The sequence below is a fragment of the Pteropus vampyrus genome, unplaced genomic scaffold (assembly GCF_000151845.1).
Source record: "Pteropus vampyrus isolate Shadow unplaced genomic scaffold, Pvam_2.0 Scaffold453, whole genome shotgun sequence".
In the NCBI taxonomy this organism is placed as follows: domain Eukaryota; kingdom Metazoa; phylum Chordata; class Mammalia; order Chiroptera; family Pteropodidae; genus Pteropus; species Pteropus vampyrus.
In genome coordinates, this window is record NW_011889234.1 from 1,548,772 (window position 1) to 1,569,549 (window position 20,778).

A 20,778-nucleotide genomic window follows, 5' to 3' on the forward strand; every position below is an offset into this window, starting at 1 on the left:
GAAGTGTTGAGTCCTCTAACTTTGTTCTTTTTCAAAATTGTTTTGGCTATTTGGGATCTCTTGAGATTCACAATCAACTTTTAAATAAACTCAACTCTTTTTTTATTTAAACAAAAAGCACGATTCCTATTCATCTCAGGTACCACCAGGTACCGCCATGTCTTAATCTCTTTCCTTCAAAATCAAATTTCTCAAAAAAATTGTCTCTATTTGTAGCCTCTATTTCCTTACTATATTCACTCAGCAACTTCAATCAACTTCAATACTGCTTTTCTCTTGATTATTACACTGAGAAACTTTCACTAAAGTTGCAAAAAAATCCCCCAAAACATAAAAACAAAAACCCACTCCATACTGAATCTGATAGTTTTTTTTAAAGGAATATCTTAATTATATAGGAAGACTTAACATTGTTCTTGACACTCCATTGTTCTTGACATACTTTTTCTGTTAGTTCCCATAACACTGTGCTCTTCCAGTATTTTTTTTTCTACCTCTCTGACATTCTTCTCTGTCTCCTGTTCAGGCCCATGTTCCTTTCCTCTGTCCTTAAAAATGTTGGAATTCCTCAAGGCCCAATTCTAAGACCTCTCCTCTTCACTCTAAACTGCTGGATTATCAAATTTATATTGATAGCTTCAGTGGCTTCTCTCTAGAGCTCTGACCTCTCACCTATGCTCCAAATCCATAGGTCCAGCTGCCTACTTATATCTCCCTGTGGGCACCTCCAAAATATTTCAAACACACAGTATCTTTTAAATGGGACCCAGAGCCCCTACCTGTTTCTCCTCCACCATTTCAATCTCAGTGAATGGAAATTCACTTACAGAAACCAGAAACCTAGAGGCCACCTTTTTATCCTTGAAATTATCCTCTTCTTTATCCAACACCATTTCCCCCCCACCCACACCCACACACACATCCAACTAATCTCTGATGCTTTTAAATTTTATCTATTAAGTCTTTATCACATCTGCCACACACTCTCCATCCCTTTGCTTATAACTTTAGTCAGAGCCACCTCACTTCTCTTTTTTTTAGACTACTTCAGCACTTCCTAACTGTTCTACCTGCTTCCATTTTTTTTTTTTTTCCTATCAGTCTATCCTTCACCCTGTAAAACCTTTCTACAACTCTGAAGAATAGATAGGAAGCTGGAAACTGATTAACAAGGGCAGGGGTAGAGGAACACAGGTGGAGAGATACAGGAATAGGAGCAAGACTTAATTGTATACCTTTGTATGATTTGTTGTTGTTTTCTTTTGGAACTTCATAAGTATAGTATCTTCTCCAAAAATTAAATCAGTGAATTGAATTTTTAAATTATAGCATCACACTATTTTTAAGATGAAGGTTAAACTGTACTGGTCTCAATCTACTTAGCCTTTTTAATTTCACGTCTTAGTATACGCTTTCATTCTCAGTGCCCAGCCACATTGGGCTCCTGTCAATGCCTTAGGCTTGACATCTTTCTCTTGCTTCAGGGCCTTTGCACAAATTGTTCCTAGCTCAGCTAAAATGCCCTTTGGTCTTCATTTCACTGAAGTAACACATTCTTATCTTTAGATCACCGTACCACTTCTTAAGGGAAGCCTTCCCTGACAAACTTTATCCTCTATTATGTGCTGTTATAATACCAAGTACTTTTTGGCACTCACTGCAGTTCCCATTTTACATTTATTGTGTGACTAATTACTATTTACCTCATCGATTTGACTGAAAGTTCCAAGAGGGCAAGGACTGTGCCTGGTTCTGTTAAAGAGCAAAATTATAAACTGGAAAGAGAAGTTGTAAAACTCATTGCTTAATAGTTTATGATAGATTTTTATTTTTAAAGATATTTGTGAGTTTATATTTCTAACTCAACAAAAAGCGGTAGTAACAATCTAACAGTATTTATCCTTAGAAATTCCTGCTATGCTTAAACCCACCATAGTACCTTGTGTTGATGAGTTAGGAAGATATCCCATTGTATGTTAAGGGTGAGTGTATATGTGTGTGTGTGTTTAAATGACCTCAGGAAGTGCTATTATCAGTCTTCAAAAGGAGACTATTATATACAAGTTCTAAGATTACTTTTTTGGAACATTACCAAAGATTCGTATTTTCATGGACTATGCTTTGGAAAATGCTCTTTTATATTTATGCTATATTTGTGTGCATTATAGGGATAGAGAAGTGGAAGGTGTCAAGGGCATGTTTTGAATGTGGTCCTAGTAAAAGTGAATGGAAAAAGAGGTAAATTAAAAATGATAGAGCTAAGAAAAATTAAAGGAAGAGAATCAGAATTTACTGGTCAATTTGAAGTCTATTGAGTAAAAGTGAGCAATTAAAAATAGTAATCTCAAACCAAAGGAACTGAAAGAAGATTTAATGGTCATTTTTATTCCCCTTTTAATGTTTTAAAATTTAAAATAATTAAAATTATCCCTGACTACTGTAAAATAGCATACAATACAAACAGATGTATAGTAAAAATAAAAGTATCCCCCTGCCTCAAGCCCATTCTCCTCTCTGTGGTAACCACAGTCAACAGTTTGGTTTATGTTCTTCTTCCATTGTTTTATAAGCACTTATCTGTGTATATGTATGTATACACATATATTTTCTAAATAAATGAAATCACTATGCAAATTGTTCTGTAACTTGCTTCATGTAACAATATATAACACACCTGTCAATGATCTACATCTACCTTCTTATTTTTAGTAGATATTAATCTACCACACTTTTCAATTGTTAGGAATAATCTTTTTAGTAAATAAACGGGACATGGGTGGACAATCTAAAGAGTATCTTAAATTTTTTTGTAATTGAAATTGCAGGAGAGAGGGACCCAGCTCAGTTTACTACTTGATCTTTTTAATAAGGAGCCATTATTGTTCATGTTCAGTGTGATTCAAAATCTCTCCTCAGAAACACAGCATGTGGCATAAAAGCATCTCTATAAAATAATAATATGTTCATGGACAAATATTTTAAGAGCTACTTCTTGATTTTTGAAAAGTTTTATACCAAATAACACATGAAAAGTAAAAAACCATCCACAATCCCAATTTTTAAAAAATTCAAAGGTAAGAAGCTAAAGTTCAGGCCTCTAGGTTTTCCAGTTTCATCTCTTTGTGGTACCTAATATCAAGTTTGGCGCATATTCTTACATTTTCTTGTGTTTATAAAGAACATTTCTATATGTATATATGTACAGATACCACAACTGCTTTTTCCCTAATAAAATGGGATGATGCTATTCATATAGATCTGCAACTTAAAAAAAATTTCTCCCTACTTCAACAGTGTATCATGGACTTGGGCATAAAATTTCTGATTAATTAAACTTATCTATCTTTTATGTTATCTTCATTTGTTTTCTTGTACTAACAGCATTCACGATATCTAAACTCAGAAGCAACTGATTTATTAACTGTCATGGCAATTTATTAATTTACAGTATGAGATATATCTAGCATCACAGACCTTGCTCATTTGCTTGGGGCATTCCCACCTGATGGATGAATTACTCAAGAGACTAAATTATAGATAAGAAGATTGATTGGTGAGCTGTGAATTGGAACGAAAGCAAGGAGGTGTTCTTACAGGATATTTCTATCAAGCTATGGTAGCTCTCCGACTTGCCCTGGGGTTCTTTCTGTCTTGACAAATGTCATTAGTCATCAGAGTCATAGCTCTGAACATGGTTAGAGACATATGGAACAGGCTTCCTCTAGGCTCCTGATCTGAACTGTGCACTTCCCACTACTCCATTTAAGATATCTGACCAGATCCTCATTCATTACTTTGTCTATATGTGAAAAAAGTGTTGATTAGAATTTGAGGAGTACCCAAATCTGCTTGATGGAGATATGGAAAACACCTTTGCTTGCACAGCAACTTATTTACAAGCTCTCTCTTCAGGTGAGCCTCTGTGGAAGTGGCTAACATAGAGATTGTGACAATCACAGCATCTCCAGACATTGCCAGATGTTCCCTGGAGGCCAAAATCACCCCAGTTTTGGAACCATTGGTTTAGAGGGAGATTGGTTTAGAGTAAAGAAAGAGCTAAAGAGAGGAAAACCGGATAGGATATTGCATGGACGTCAACTGAGAAGAGTTAAGGATATTAATTCCTCAGCATCTGGGAGAAAAAACGTAGCATTTGTCCTATGTCTTAGTCTCTACTTTCCCACTAATTATGAGATCTTTGATTAGTTACTTTACCCTCCTGTTTGTGAAATTAGTATGAGGATTAACCTTGTTACTATCATTTTGTAACTTGTGTACTTATTACATATCAGAGTTGTGCTAGCATTTTACATGCATTATAGAGATAGTGTGTACAAAAGTCCTCTGTAAATTATAAAATTTTCTACAAAAGTAATGTGTTACCTAGCATGTTTTCTTGTTCAATTCTTACCACATCTTTTTTCCCTTTAGATCTTTAAAATTACTGGCAAATAAAAGATTTACCTTTATGAATTTGACTATGTTATAAATTATAAATATATTTTTAAGAATGATCACTTTTATGTAATTATGCATAATTATTATATAACAAAAATTACATACATTGCATGTATAATAATCACATCAATTACATTTATATAAAATTTAGCATATATGTATACGTAAATTCAGCATACATATATATATGCTGGATTTAATATAACAAATAGAGATTACAGTGTAGCATCACTCATTTTACAATGAAAATAAGTGAGAAAATGAGATTTCTTAAATTGAAATAGACTTAGCAGGTAAATTTCCAGCCATGTGTCTATTCCATATATTGAAGAAGATCACATAATTCTTTGGGAAACCACATCGTTAACACTTCTCTATCCAGAAAAAATATGTTTGTTTTTTATTCTTTTGTTTTTTGCCCGTAAGTCAGTTCCTTATAGGGAGTCAATTAAATATTTTTATCCTTCTTTTAAGTACATTCAAATTTACTTTTGTCTAATGGATTAGTCAGGCACGGTTTACTTCTATACCCAATGTTTACCTAATAAAGGAATAAATTACAGAAATTATGTTATCTTCCTTCTAGCAGGTTATCTTCTAAAATGATCAGTGACTACTCTTCATTATAGATTTCCCTAATGTAAAATTGTCTGTAGTTCTCAGAATTTCTCCATAATTTATTGCATGGTGTGGACTGGGGGGTAGAGTTGGGGGAGGTGTTGGTTACCATCATAATGCAAATTCACTAGGCCTTCAGGGGAATGGCTCTGTAATACTTTAAATATTTGCTTCTGCCTTAAAGATCATTTCAAGGGTCCTAATACTTTGTTGCCTCTCTGGACTGTAAGGTTTAGCACCCACTCCCTCTCATGTGTCTCCTAATGACTTCATGGGATCAGTCTTGGCTGCCTGTCCATAACTTAACTCTCAAATCAGGGATTGAACCTATCACCTATTGTTAATACTGACCCTGCTTGCCTTTAGTTTTCATTTCTTCCCAGATGAGATAAATAATCACATGAATTTGGGATAATTTTCTTAACCACGAGAATAATGAATTCAATGGAATTGTTTGTGATCACTATTATAAAATAGCTCATTCACAAATGCTTAGTGCACCAGTTCTTTTTCAATACCTGAAACCAACTGACATGTATTCCTCTTTTTTATGGGTCCTGAACTACCTCTTTGAGGAAGCAGTCATCTATCCAAACCAAAACCTCCACTTCTGAGATTAGGTCTTTTACCATATTCTATATATATTCTACCAAAATGTGTCTGTCTTATTCATCATTGTGTTCCCATCCATATACATAACATATAGGAGGTACTTACATATTTTTGACCTACTGAATGAATGATACTCAGATTATTGTGGTTATTTATGTTTTGTTTTGATTAATGATGTCATCTTATATAATTTCCTTTCAGTGCCATTTCACTTCCAATTAAGTACTCACTCAGTCTAAGTATTGTAGACTCCAGGGTTAAGAGAAACCAATTTAAAGAGCCATCTGAAGACCATGGGAATCATTTTCTAACTTCTTAAAGAGAAAGCACACCTTTGCATGAGTTTATTGAAGAAAATGAGAAAATGATAAAGTCAATCAAAAGAAACATGATCAGAGCAGAAATAACAAGGAAAGATACTTTCTGTATGGGAGGGTCTTCGAGAAAAGGAAAAGTTTCAATTCCTATTTTTGTGTTAGTTGTCTTCTGCACAAAGAACAACATTAAAATTGGAACAATGTTGGGGAACCCCATGGGCCCTCACATTGATTCATTCTGTGGATATCTTCTCATGTTCAGATCTGCTCTGGAGGTGCTTCCATTTGCATCTTTGCTTGCTCTTTTTTATTCTTTGAGTTGTCACAGTTAATGGAATAAGGCAATATCTTAATGCCCTTTTTCCTTCTTGTCCTGCCAAATCTTACATAAGTCCTTTCTATTTTGGAGGGCTTAAGAACTAACCTTTTGGGTAAACAGGAGGAAGCACTTTCCTGTCTGGGCTGGAATTTTTTTTTTTTTTTTTTTTTTTTGAGATTCAGACTATTATTTTCCTAATTCTAGTTATCTCCATTACCATATCCAGAAGTATCTTTGGCATCATTACTTGGAACTTTATGCTTTCCCATAGGCTGTTTTATAAAAATGCATTAATTAGCTTATTAGTTTATATCTTCTATTACAAAATCTGGTGTCAGGGATACCTCTTGACTGCCAGAGATCTGAAATGATGGACATACATTGATCCTAATGAGTACCCAAACTAGGTGTCAGTAAGAGGGATAACCTGATCTTTTAATACCTCTAAAGACTAGAAATACCCCAGAGCCCAAACCTTGGACCTTTTCTCTCTTTCCACTCTTTTTATTTTTTCTTAAACAGCAGGAATTTATTTTGTCCCAGTTCTAGAGGATAGAAGTCCAAGACCAGGGTGCCATCAGAGTTGGTTTCTGGTAATACCTCTCTTCCTGTATTGTAGACAATTGTCTTCTTGCTGTGTTATCATATGACCTTTTTTCTGTGTGTGAGCATGGCGGGGGGTGGGAGGTGGGGTCAGGAGAGAGACAGAGAGAGCGTGAGAGCAAGCTAGTGAGGGAGTGAGCGTGAGACAGAGAGCTATCTGGTGTCTCTTCCTCTTATAAGAACTCAGTCAGATTGGATTAGGGCATCACCCATATGATCTCTCCACTCATTTTTTAAGGAGAGCTTATTCAGTTCCATGTCTTTAAACACTACCTCTATATTGTTGATGACTCTCAAATATTTATTTCCAGCCCTCACTTCACCCTGAACTTCAGACTCATTTCTGATTGTCTACTTGATATCTCTCCTTGTATATCCATAGACACTTGAATGAAGCATGTCCAAAACCAAACTCTTGATTCTCCTGAGGTATTCCTGTCTCAGTAATCCCAGTTGCTGAGACCAAACACCTTTGAGGTTTTCTCTTTTATACCATATCTAGTCTTTCAGAAAGTCCTGGTTGATTCCCTTTAATATATATATATATATATGTATGTATATGTATAATATATATATATTTAAATATATATATATCTCTCAAATCTGTCAACATATAATTTACTTTAGCATTGCCATTGTAGTCCAGGCCATCATCATTTCTCATTTAGACCACTGCAGTAGCCTCCTAATGGTCTCCTTGCTTCTACTCTTGCCCTGATTCCTCCTTTAAAACACAGATTATAATTCTCTACTGCTTAAAACGCAATGGCTTCTCATCCAAAAAGGTCCCACCTGACCTGGCCCCTGACTATCACTCTGATTTTGTTCTCTATGAATCGTTCTCTCACTTCCCTCCAGCTGTATTAGCCTAGCTTTCTTTAGTCATCCCAGGCACATTCTGAGCTTGGAGTTTTTCCATTTGCTCTTCTCTGCCTCAAACTTCTTTTCCCCCAGGTAATCAAAGCTAGTTTCTTCACTTTATTTGCATCTGTACTCAAATGTCATCTCCTTAGAGAGGCCTTTTTATTTCTTTATTAGTAATCCTACTTAAAACAGCATCTTCCTGAAATCTCCATTCTTATTAGGCTTTATTTTTCTCTCTACTTCTTATTGCTATCTGACATATTAAAACTATTTGTTTATTGCCTGTGCCCACACTCAAATGCAAGTTCCCTTAGGGGAGTAAAGGCAAGCTCATTGGCTGTTTCGTTCACGGCTATATCTTCAGCACCTAGAATAGGGCCTGACTCATACAAATTACTATTTGTGAAATAAATGAATGAATGTATGAATAAGTGGCTGAACCTGACCTTTGAGAAAGATTATGAAGGAATGCCCAAGCTCACTTGGCAGGATCCATAGTCCTCAAATCACTGCCCCTATCTCCACGTGTAGATTAGTTATCTGTTGATGTATGCATACTTTCCTGCTGCACATTGACACATCCCTTTCAAATTCTTTCCAGCTTAAATTCCTTCTTTTACCTACTCTCACTTTTACCATCTCCATCCCATAAATGTGGTTTTTTAGAATTTCATAAATAGAAATTTCATACATAGAAAACGTAAAGAGAAGAATGTGTTCAAAGATGGCATAGTGTGAACACTTTATATGAGTAGTGGTTGAATAATAATAATAGTAATTGCAAACATTTACTGTGTGCCAGGTATTATTCTAAACACTGTGAAGAGTTACTTAATCCTCATCCTATGAAGTAGGTACTATTTAGTCTCTGTTCAAATGAGGAAATGAAGTTACAGAGAGGTTAAGTAACTCCCCTACGGTCACACAGCTAATAAGAGGTAGAGCCAGTGCTGATTCCGATTTCAGAGTCCATGTTTTCAACTACTGTTATTTTAAAAAATATTTTTAAAAAGTGCTATTGCAGAAGAACTGGGAATACTATAGAGATTCTAAGAAGGCAGTGTTAGCCTTCACCTTAATTGTCGCCACCTCCTTCTTAATACCCCTCCCTCCATTTTACCCAGTATATACTCCTATAAAAATAAGACCATTAACAGCACTTTATTACATTATTTACTTGTATCTCTACCTCTCTGTTAACCTATATTTAACTTAAGAATTACATTTGATTCACTTTGAGCCACTAGATTAGTTTAGTACTTAAATATATAATCAACATTCAGTTTTTGTTGAATGAAAAAAAAAAAAGAAAAATAAATAATCTTTAAATTGACTAGAACTGTCCAATGGTGGAATAGCTTTTCCATAAGGTAATGAGTTCCTGGTCACTGGCAGTATTCACACATGGATTGGATGCGTGAAGGGATGCTGCAGGTTTCCTTCCAGCTATGAACTATCTGATCTTGTGATGAGTTAATTATTCTTTCTGTAAACATTAAGTTAGCACCTACTGTGTGTCTAGCATTTTTCTAGACACTGAAGATATAAAGATAAAAGTGGCCTAGCCAGTATCCATAAAGAGGTAGTAGTCTCTGGATAATTAAGAGGTGCTCAAGAGTATAGTTGTAAAGTTTTAGTAGATTGAAATTGATCTTTTCTATTTATTTTTGAGATGTTTTGAATAAATGCAGAAAGGAAGAAAAAGCAATTACAAGGAGGAGAACTAAATTTGAAAGATGACCCTAAAATTACCTTCCTGAGAAAGGAGAATTTAGGAAGTGAAGACCACATGCTATATTCTTAATGGGGAAATTCCCCAAAAGGGAAATATCAATGTTTCCAATGAAAGTATAGTACAAGGCTTGATGTAATTCAGTAAAGAAAGTAATTTGAAATTCTTGGAACAAACGTACTTTCTCCTAAACCAATAAAGATGATGAAGTCCTGCCCCTTCCTCCTCCTTTAGGAACATTAACATGAAATGTATAGTCCATTAAGTCACGTCGTTCTCAAGACTTAAGAGGAAGCTTTATGGTGACTAGGACAAGGATTCTAACAAGTACAAAGGGACCTTCAGTTTCTTTTCTGATTTATGTGTCTGAAATATATTAGGCAGTGGAGGAGTAGTGGTCTCTGTGTTACCATCATCTCTCATGCCGCTCATCTTTCACATGTGTCCAAATATGTTTTGACACGGAATCATCCTCTCTAGCTGGGACATGATGCCTGAATAGGTGGAGAAATTCCCTGTTTTGTTTAAAATCATAGTTGTCTTTGGGTTTGGCTGGCATGTTCATGATAAGTTTACTGACAATTGGTTTTTTTTTTCTCTTATACCATATGCTTTTCCATGATTCATCTGCTTTGAGTCTGTTGCCTTGAAGGTGAAACAATTTCTTCCAATGTTGATATTTCATATTCTCATAGATAAGCATACACATATGCATAGCCCTTTCAGAAGTTTTAAACATTTGGAGATGAATGAATTATGCTGCCACAAATGGAAAAGAGTAGTATGAAATCATAATGGCAATATTCAGTCATCTTTTGTTGGGTGGTTGGGTGAGCACTGATTTTGATAAAGCCCATGTACTTTACTTTATTTCTTCATCTCTTCTTGAGAAATTGTTTCTGGTATTTATTTATGAATTTTAAAATTTAACATTTTACTTTAATTGCCTTGATTTAATGTATTTAACATTTTAGATGGACAGGATCTTTATTTGTAGAAATGGGGTTTAAATTCCAAATAAATCATTAACATTTGTTCTTTATATTGTAATGGTGGCATTTTTTTCTATAATGTACAGCATAAACTATTCAAACCTCAAGAAATCTTTTAATTTCTGATATAAATAGTACTCTTTCAAAATATATTAATAGACTATATTACATTTCAGAACACAATGAAAAGTAGTTATTTCTGCATGGGTACTGTCTAAGTATTTAGAAGATTAGACTTCTAATAAACATGGATTAAATTAGATTTCTGCATAGATTTAATCAATACACCTGTTGTGTTGCATCATTTAACCACCTGTATATCTTTTTACTTGGAATGTCAATGATTGTTTTTGATGAAGAAAAACTATAACTTCATGGTATATGTGCATTTGTAAATATATGTATAAGTTAAATATTTGGAGAGATTTTTAAAAGATTCTAATCCTCAGTATATCTTCCTCCCTCTCTCCCCCTTTACCTGGTTTTAGCTCCTCTTTGGTTCAGGTGTGCTGGTGTCCCTAAGCCTTTCTGGGCCGCAGCTGGAGAAAGTGATGATTGACAGGAGCCTGGTAGGGAAGCTCATCTCAGACTCCATCAGTGATGGTAATTACCACTATGTGCAAATCAATTGCTTAGATTAACAGTGGGACAGAAGAAATAGTGTGTCAACAGGTAGACTAATTATTACCACTGGGGACTTGCAAACACAAGTAATTGCTTGTAATAGCATAGTTACAGCCCTTGGGACCAATACAAGTTTTGACTAATATTTAATATCAAAGTTTTGGTCATGTGTTAGGCTCATATTCTGAATATTTTTTACTTTTTTCCTTAAAAAATGTGAACATATTTTTGAAATAGGTATTTTTTTGGTGTGTTCCTTCAAAATTAGTTCCCTATTGTTGACATTTCAAATATTTTTCATTTTCAGATTTTGAATAAATAACCCAAATGTGTTAACACAGCCACCAGTAAAAAAAAAAAATTGTCTTTTGCTTCTTAGGAACATTCTTTGTTACCAAAGTCTATGAATATTAACTTTTGAGAGAGTTTGGGCAATATTTCTTTCTTTTTAAAAAAATTATAGTTGACATACAATATTATATTAGTTTCAGATGTACAACATAGTGATTGGGCAGTATTTCTAAATATCAAAAATCATTGCCAAATATACTACACAAATCTGGAACCTATTTAGTGATGCCCCAGTAGTATATAATTGCTCCAAAGCAATTATAAGATTATAAGATTTTAAACCAGCTATTGAAAAGGTAGGATACTGACATTTATTGAGCCCTAAAAGGCTCTATGCTGTACCAACCTACCTATTTTAATTCAAAAATCTGTCTTTTATAAGATGTACTTATTTCTGCTTTATAGAAAAGGAAATTACAGCTGAGATACTATGGAACATGCCCACAAATGAGATACTAAGGAACAGCTCAAAAATTACTGAACTGAGATTTGAACCCAGGTTCTAGCTGTACAACCCATTTTCTTTCCACTATACTATGCTGACTCCTGAAGTTTTAAGATTATATACTTTTATTCACAGTAAAAGATCTAGAAAACAGATTGCATTATCGTTAGAGATTGAAAATTGTCAGTATCTTGATTAATCAAAGGAAAGTATGGTCGATTAGAAAGGACAGAGGTGAAAATTCAGAAACGTTCCTTCTCCTCAGTGCTCTCACTAGCCACCTCTGAATAAATCAGACCCAATTTCATCATCTTGAAGAAAAACATTCTTTAGGATGGCTATAATTAGCAACAGTACTGATAATAATAAGCTGGGGGTAGGATTGTAAGTGTGCCATTTCTTCTTCCTCGTAGAAGTATGGTGCTCAGGAAACTTCCTTATAGAAGAGACTTCATTTTCATATGTCTAATAATTGACCCCTTCATTGATACCGCAATAAAATAGTGGCTGTAATGATTTTATCATATCGATGCACCTTTGTAAGAATTAAAAGGAGACTTCTAATACTATTCGTGTCTCTCAGATTTTTTTTTTACTTGTATCTTTTATTTATACCTGAAATAATACATTCTCATGAGACCATAACAATATAATTTCTTGGCAGTTCTCCAGATTCTCCTGTAATTGTGTAGATCTACCATTGGTCACTGTTTGCACAATGAGAGGTGTAGAAGTAAAGAAAATATATAAAACATTCAATAATTTCTTTATGCTAGGAATAACATAAAACATTTCTCAATTATTTTTAACAATACTTTTATATAATATTAATAGCCTTTTATGTAACCCATAAAAATTATCTACCTACTCATATGCTTTAGAAATAAAGCTGTAGAAATTTTTTGCTAATCTTCCTTATTAAATATTAATTTATATAATGCACATATTGGGAATAATATGCTTTATTTCATTCACCTTGTTAAAAAGGTTTATTGATGAAAAATTTTAAAATAAAAAAACATTGGTGGAGAACACTGATCTGTAGCCTTTAATAAATCTAATTTATTCTCAGATGGTTTATATTATGTAAACACAGGATTAAAGGCTAAGTATAAGTAAAAGTAAACATTTTAATCTTTATATTCAGGAATATTATGGTCCTTATTTTATGCTTTTTAAGCCCTAGTTCCAAATACATCTTATTTGGTGGTTGTCCCCAAACATCTGTATATATTGAAATGGTTTCAGAAAAGAAGGAAAAGTATCAAATCTATGCATGATTAGATTGATGATTATTTTTTTATTCTCAATATCTTTAATGTCCTTATAAAGCGTCATAATGATATTTAGGGACTTTAGTTATTTCAGTTAATATTTATGTTCCGAAAATAAGTTTTTGTAATATTTCAGTGGAAAAATCTATTCATCATTATTTTAGTATTTGATATCAAAATTTTTTTTTAAGCTCTTCTCACAGACAGCTTTATCATCTTATCATTTTTGGCACAAAACAAACTATGTTTTATTCAGTTTACCAAGAAGATGGATTCTCCTGATGTAAACAAAAGATTGGAAAAACTCTCAGCCTTGGATTATAAGGTAGAGATTTCAATTTAAATAGTCATATTATTAATTATTAAGATATGCTAGAGTATCACGTGAATTGATGTTATGCTCGCTATTCTTGTTCATTTCTGGATTTCAGAAAAGCCAGAGTTACAGGATTAAGCTGGATTCACTAGAAACAGTGGACATCTTTTTTACTTTCATGATAGGGGTCTAATAATGGCATGTTCACAGCAATTTGTATAGTACTTATGGAAGTCAAAGACTGATAATGGAGGCAAGTTACACATTTGAAAATGGTTTTCTTGCTCGTGGTAGTATGTACACCATTCTTATTTTTCCCTAAGACCCCATATTATCTTTCTAGGCTAAGATAGCCGCTCTTGTTTCTGTTTCACAAGAAAAGAAAGAAGGAAGAAGGTACTTTCAAAGGTTAATAGAAAAGTGTTATAAACAATGAGTGGGAAGGTGCCCTCCTTCCCCCAGCTATAACTGGAGAAAATGCAAAAAGAAATCTTCCTGTGTTAGTATCTCTCTCCACTAACTCCAGGTAATTTGTTTCCTTGTATCAGGGACTTTATATCTGTTAAGGCAGGATTTTGATTTTAAATGATGTATTTAAGTTTTGCCACATTACATTTTAACTGCTTGGAAAGCATACTGTTTGCTAGGATGAGTATCTAATACATTTTCCAGGCGGTTTCAGTTCAAGGCCTCTTTTCAGCAATGACTTGTGTTTGCAAGATTGATCCAGCCTCTGTGACGTGGATTTGAGACAGTTCACTGTTCACTGGGAACAGAGCTGATATACAACTTCCTTAAAAAAGATGCACATTTATGCCATACCTAGAGTATATAGTAAGGGCAAAAATTTTTAGAAGTCAGCTTTGTGGCTTGAAACTATGTGTGTTTTTTTAAAAAAGTAGTTTTTTTAACCTAACTTTTTGCTCTTTGGGATTATTTCTTATTGTAATTCAGGTGGTAGTGATGTGAAGGAGGATCTAATTTTATTTAATAAGAACATTTATTTTTATAAAAAATATTTTAACATTGGATAAAATATATTAAATAAGGTTTTCATTGTGGTAATAAACTACAGTTTGGTTACGTTTGCCAGCTTTGTTGAGCTTCTGTAACTCGTATAATATTGATTTTCTTTAGCTGGAAATCAGTGGTACTCATGTATTATATTTTGGTTAGTACAAAAATTGGTATTAACATTTTTAATGAGATGTTATTTTCCAGACTAGCTAACTATAGATTTACTTGAAATGTTGTTTATTTATTAATATTGTTCTTTGAGATGCACCAGTGGACATTAATTTAAACTATTTTGAGTAAGTGTTTCTAATGCTGTCATATAAATTTTGTATGATTAATTTCTCCATGTTAGGTTTGATGAATAGTGTGGTAAATAGTAACTACCTGTCAATGAGAACAGAGAGAGACTGTCAGGATGTCATCTTTTCTTATGAAAAGATGTGGAAAATTGACCTAGTATATGGGCCCCTATACCTTAAGTAAGGCAGTTACTTATTTGTTTATTCTTTCTGCCTTTGGATTTGAGAAATTAGGGTAAAGGCACACTATGTCATTTTTATACATTAGAGAAGTAATCTGCTTACCTTTCGAATGCCCATGGATTTCATTTTCTGGTTCAGTGTTTAAATATAGATATTTAATACTTAGTAAAAACTGCCTTTTGTCAATTGAAAGGCTATTTTAAGAAATTTCTTCATTTTACTTGACCTGTTGACTGTCTTGATAGAATACTGATGCCATTAAAACAGGAAACATGAAATTTCAGGTAACATGCATGATTTGCATTAGGTGAGGAATGAAAGTGCCAGTTTCTTGTTTTAACTCTATTTCTTCAAGTAGAAATTCAACATGTTTACACGGCAGGTAGGACATCAAAATATGTATATTTTTAAGGACTTAGTAATCCCACTATCTTTTATTAGAAGATAACTAATAAAAATAATGATATCGAGAGCTTAAATATAAGAATTTGACTTCAAAGCATGAAGTACATCTGTGTTGTCTGTCATTGCCCATTTGTATTTTAAAACAAGCAAGTAGTGTAGAGTATTATAATTCTGCTTTTCTTTATAACTGTACAATAATTCAGTTCTTTTAGATTAAAATAATTTTGGCAAAGAAAATTGCAAGATAAATATCCTGAAACTATTGACCTTTAACAAGTTTTCCTGTCTACAATTTAAAAATCCAATTCAATTTATTTAACAGTGAAGGTACAGTGCAAGGAGTTAAATGTTTACCATGAGAGAACAACACTGGTAATTACTTTGATTTCAGTTCCTTTTGATGTGCATTCAGAGGATGAAGAGGTCAATAATATTATGGCCATGCAAATAGAAAGGGGTTCCTTTTGACCATATTAAAAAAAAAAATAGCAGAGGATTATTAAAGCATTAACCTTGATTTTAATGGCCTTGGTTGAGTGGTAAGATCACAATTTGGATGAGCCTGATTATTTACTAAATACAATACATAAATGCAACGGGTTCTTAACACCCATTGCACTCTGGCATTATCGCATTACTGCCATCCTTTGTTGCCTTGCAGACAGGAATATGAAAGCAATCTGTCATGTAGTGAGACTGGCTCCAGAAGCATTTCTCTGATAAGAAGACCCCCTGCCCTTTGCTAGTGTCTGGTCCAGTAGGCTTAGCCATGCGCTTAATCCCCAGAAAGTGGTTCGATTATTGCTGACCAGCAATGGCAAGATAGTTTTTTTTTTCTTCCAAGCTATCAACCTTCCATTAATTCCTTAAGCAGAAATACGGTGCAATCTATATTTCCTTGGCATGTGTCACCCAGATGGTGTCGTGCTTATGTTTTCAAATAACCATGTTCCAAAATAACATAGTTTGAATAATAAATTCTACAATCCTTCCTAAGAAAGAGAATCATAATTCTCAGAAGCTGCATAAACTTTTACACATGATGCTGTAGCTTATCCTTTTATGCAGAATATATGTGTATATGTCTCATATTTTTTAAAGTGATATTTGCCTCAAGTTGTTTTTCCTTTTATTATTGTCAGTCATTGTTAACGTTTTATGTCTTAAACAGTAGTCAGACACTCTTGGTCAGCAGTACTGAACTTGTCATTTAATATAGCTGGTCTTAAATCCTACGTGTAGGTCGATGCTGTCAAGCAACCATGACTGTACATTTTGGTATCGATTAGGATTGCTACAGCCAATTCCTCCCTAACTCACAGTTCTCCTTTTCCTTTCCTCTGCTAAAAATGGAGAGAATTTTGAACATATGTCTTTTTTTATACATGTGTCAAAAGAATTTAGTAAATTCTGACACCTCCGTTTAACATGCGTATTTACTTGCATTTATCTACATTTACAGATGCTTTAATTTTTATAATACTCTGAGGATTTTGCATGAAAAAATTATTCTGGTATGCTTTTTTTTAACCATTAGATTTCCTATTACGAAATACCTGGCCCAGTAAACAGGACAACAGAGCGTCATCTAGCTATCAATTGTGCTCAGGATATAGTTGTTTGCTGGTGGCCACTGGTCAGTGATGATGCTTGGCCTTGGGCCCCCATTTCTTCTGAGAAAGACAGAGCCAATCTGCTGCTCCTGGGTTATACTCAAGGAAGATTGGAGGTAAATCTAAAATATATACATTTTATTTAAAAGCGAGTAAAATAGGATTACTAGTATTTTTTTTCCTGAAAAAATGCAAATGCTATTTTACAACTTATACTTTATTTGTCCAAATATTCAAAAAAGGAATATGAAATGGGGTCCTTGAAAGTATTATATCTAGAGGATATATAGACAATTCCAGGGCTGGCCTGAATAGCACAATGATTAGAGCAAGGCTTCTGGGTTCAGTTCCCACCCCTGCCACTACGGAGCTCTCAGTCCTTGACCTAGTTATTAACCTCTATGTGTTGTGATTTTATTATTTGAAGAATAGAGTTAACGAAGATAAATGAGTTAATACATGCATTTAGAGCAATACCTATATATAGTAAACTCTTTTATCATTGATCACTATTGTGATGCTTGTTATCATTATCAGCATTATCATTACTGTTTGCTCATGATATCATGTCTGTGAAAGCTATGTTATCAGTCACCTTCTTTAAACTTCAGTCAGTCAGTTAACAAACAGTCAAATGCCTATTTTGTGTACAGCCCTGTGGTGCCAATCAGTGGCTGGGGTAAGAATTTATAAGGAGAGCTATAGAGCAGTGGCCTCTTAATCTAGTATCCTGCCTTAGACAAGAGCACCAAAAGGGTTAATCTAAGAAGCAAGGACAATGTCTCACCCTATCTATTCCAGACAATAGTTTTATCATCATTTATTATTGTGAACCTATGGATATTTTCAGCTTGTATCAGTACTTTGAGTATGAAATTATGTTTTACTTTTTTTATAACTTAAAAAAAGACACCCTTCATTAAAAAAATTTTTTGCCTTAGTAAAATAGTATATTCCTCTAGTTTCTCTAAGTCTATTATCTTTTAGGCTTTAAGAAGTATTTCTCAGAATTAGTATTCTGAGATATAATGAACAAGTCTAGGTTTTTCCTATCACTACCTATCTTTCTTGTTTTATAAGCTTTCAGGCAATTATTTAAGACTGAAGAGTCCTTTTTGATTGCTCGATTAATTAATAATTAACCTTTTTCTGGAACTTTTCCAGTTCTATTGTTGTAACTAAAATCACTTACAGTGCTCTAGATATGGATTTTGTGAGGCTAAGGAAATGCTTTGTTCCTATTTACTTCCTGTTCATGCCCACCATTTTATTGATCTTAGGTCTTGAAGCTAATTGTATAAAAGACTTCATTAAAATGACAATATAATAAAGCCAATTATAATTCTGTTAAATGTTATGTCTTATAATAAAAGTAAAAATAATTAAATCAGCCTTTAGTTATACATTGCACAAATGACCTTTATTTGAAATGAGTGTATTACATGAAATTGGGGCTCCTCTGAAAAGGTATACATATGGTCTACCTTCCTCATCTCCTGGTGTCATCTAGGTCATGGACTTTGGAGTTGAACAGACCTGGATTTGCCTGTTGTTTGGACCATATTCTAACTGTGTGACCTTAATCAAGTTTACTACCTCAAAGCTTCTACCTGCTTTTAGCTAGTTCTGTGTTCTTTGACCTTGGGTAGATCACCTACTCTCTCTGAGTTTAGTTTTATACTTTTTAAAATGATGAATTTAAACCAGATAGGTCACCGCCAGGTCCCTGACAGCTCTAAAAAGTGCTCATTTTGATTCTGAAGTACACATCTGATTTAGCCATTGCCTGCTCAAATGCCTTTTAGTAGATACTGAAACTAAAATTAGCCTCAGCCCTGAAAAGCCCACCTTGACTGGCCTTTTCAGAAAGTGGTATTTCCTCATACGAATCTGTGTTCTAGCCAAATGGTTTACTCACTGCCTCATTATTTCTCACCTCCTGCCTGTACACATTACTGCTATTTCTACTTGAAAGGCCCTTCCCTTTCTGTTTCTACACCATTCAACAACTATTTAGCATAACCATGGAGTAAGAAAGCACTATATTCTATGCCATGGGATATGAATGCAAAAAATCTCTGCCTACAAAGATCTTAGTATCTACCAATGAAAGACAAATATGAAAATGTGTAAGTACACTGTAGTGTTAAATGGTGCTGTGAATAGAATATGTGTAAGCTATAGTAGGAGCCAATGGGGAATGATCGATTCTACTTAGATAGAAGGAGGCTTCACAATTTGCTCAATTATTAGATTGGTACACAATTTTACTTACTTTTACTATTCTAAGTTTTACATCAAGGTTATAATAGCCCAGTGGAGCAATTTGGCTAGCTTTTTCTTTTTCTTCTCTCTGAAACAGTAAAGGAATATCTAATACTTAAATGTTTGGTGAAACTCACCTAGAAAATTGCCTGGGTGTGGTGTCTTTCAAGGAAAGTAGATTTTTCATACTGGTTCTGCTTTTCAAGTGTTGTTTGTTTTTTAGAAATTCTCTTTTATTCTTTGAGTTATATTCCATAAGTTATATTCCATAATTTTCTGGAAAATTACCTATTTTATGTAAATAGTTGAATAGATTTTCCTAAAGTTGTATATGATACTTGTACGTGATTTTAATTATTCATCACTGATTACATAATTAATGTCCCCCTTTTCAGTCCTAATATGTTAAGATATATAATTCATTTTTTGGCAAGTGGCCTTTATGTTGGTTTTGGCCCTTTTGGTCATTCGATCAAAATTAAAATTAGGAAAAATTTGGAAAGATTTCTATTTCAGCACCTCATGTGAATTTCTGTATGCAAAGGCGAATATCTTTTGGAAGAAATGTTTAGGGAAATAATTATTTCTTTTTTTGAGTGTGAAGACATCATCTTTATGAATTGTAGCACAATTTTCTTTTAGAATATCAGGAACTAAAACTACTCTATATTAAAGTAATATTCAGGCATATCTTTAAATTCTTTTCACTAATGACCAATAAACTTCTTGAACTAATCATCAGAATAGAAGATACTATGTACTCAAACCCTAAAATTCAAACTAAAAAAGTAGTAACCTCACAGAGAAGAAATTTAATCTTTGCATCTATTAAACTATAGAATTGTAAAAAAGCATTTCTCATCCAAGTAAATTAGAAAAGATAATAAGCTTTTTCTTTTTTTGGACAGAGGCAAGATCCCAGAGTAGTGGTTCCTTGCCTTGGCAACACATTACAGTCACCTGCAGAGCTTTTATAAATGGCACCCTGACCAGTTACATTAGAATCTCTAGAGAGGAAGGAGACATCAGTATTCTTTTACAGGTTCCCTAGGTGATACTCATGTACATCCAAGTTGAGAACCACTACTTAAAAACAAAGTAAAAAAAAAAAAAAATTATATATATATACATATTCATCTTTTTTCCATAACAGACCGTGGAAGGGATGAAGCCCACATACTGAACGCAATGAGTTATTATTTTTTTAATTAATTTTTTTATGGTGACATTGGTTAACAAAATCCAATAAGTTTCAGCTGTACACTTTAACAGTAAGGCACATATATAATTACACTGTGTGTTCACCTTCCATAGTTAGATTTCTTTCTGTCACCACATATTTGACCCCTTTTACTCCATCTACCTCCCACTTCCCCACCCGCTACTCTCTGGTAACCACTATTCTGTAGTCCATGTTCATGAGTCTCTGTTTGTCCTGTTCATTTGTTGCTTTTAGGTTTATATCCCACAT

At 33.8% G+C, this 20,778-nt stretch overlaps 1 protein-coding gene across 10 annotated transcripts in view; it reads left to right on the forward strand.

The window, feature by feature from the left end:
* The window catches only part of WDPCP (WD repeat containing planar cell polarity effector), a 291,597-nt gene that overhangs the window by 92,303 nt on the left and 178,516 nt on the right, over positions 1–20,778 (forward strand). For 9 of the 10 annotated variants that reach the window (XM_023524239.1, XM_023524235.1, XM_023524234.1 and 6 more), the window contains 3 exons: positions 11,004–11,118; positions 13,401–13,534; positions 16,967–17,158. In XM_023524239.1, coding sequence (XP_023380007.1) covers positions 11,004–11,118; positions 13,401–13,534; positions 16,967–17,158 — 441 coding nt within the window. The remainder of the gene's footprint in view (positions 1–11,003; positions 11,119–13,400; positions 13,535–16,966; positions 17,159–20,778) is intronic. The other variant, XM_023524240.1, reaches the window with a different exon arrangement.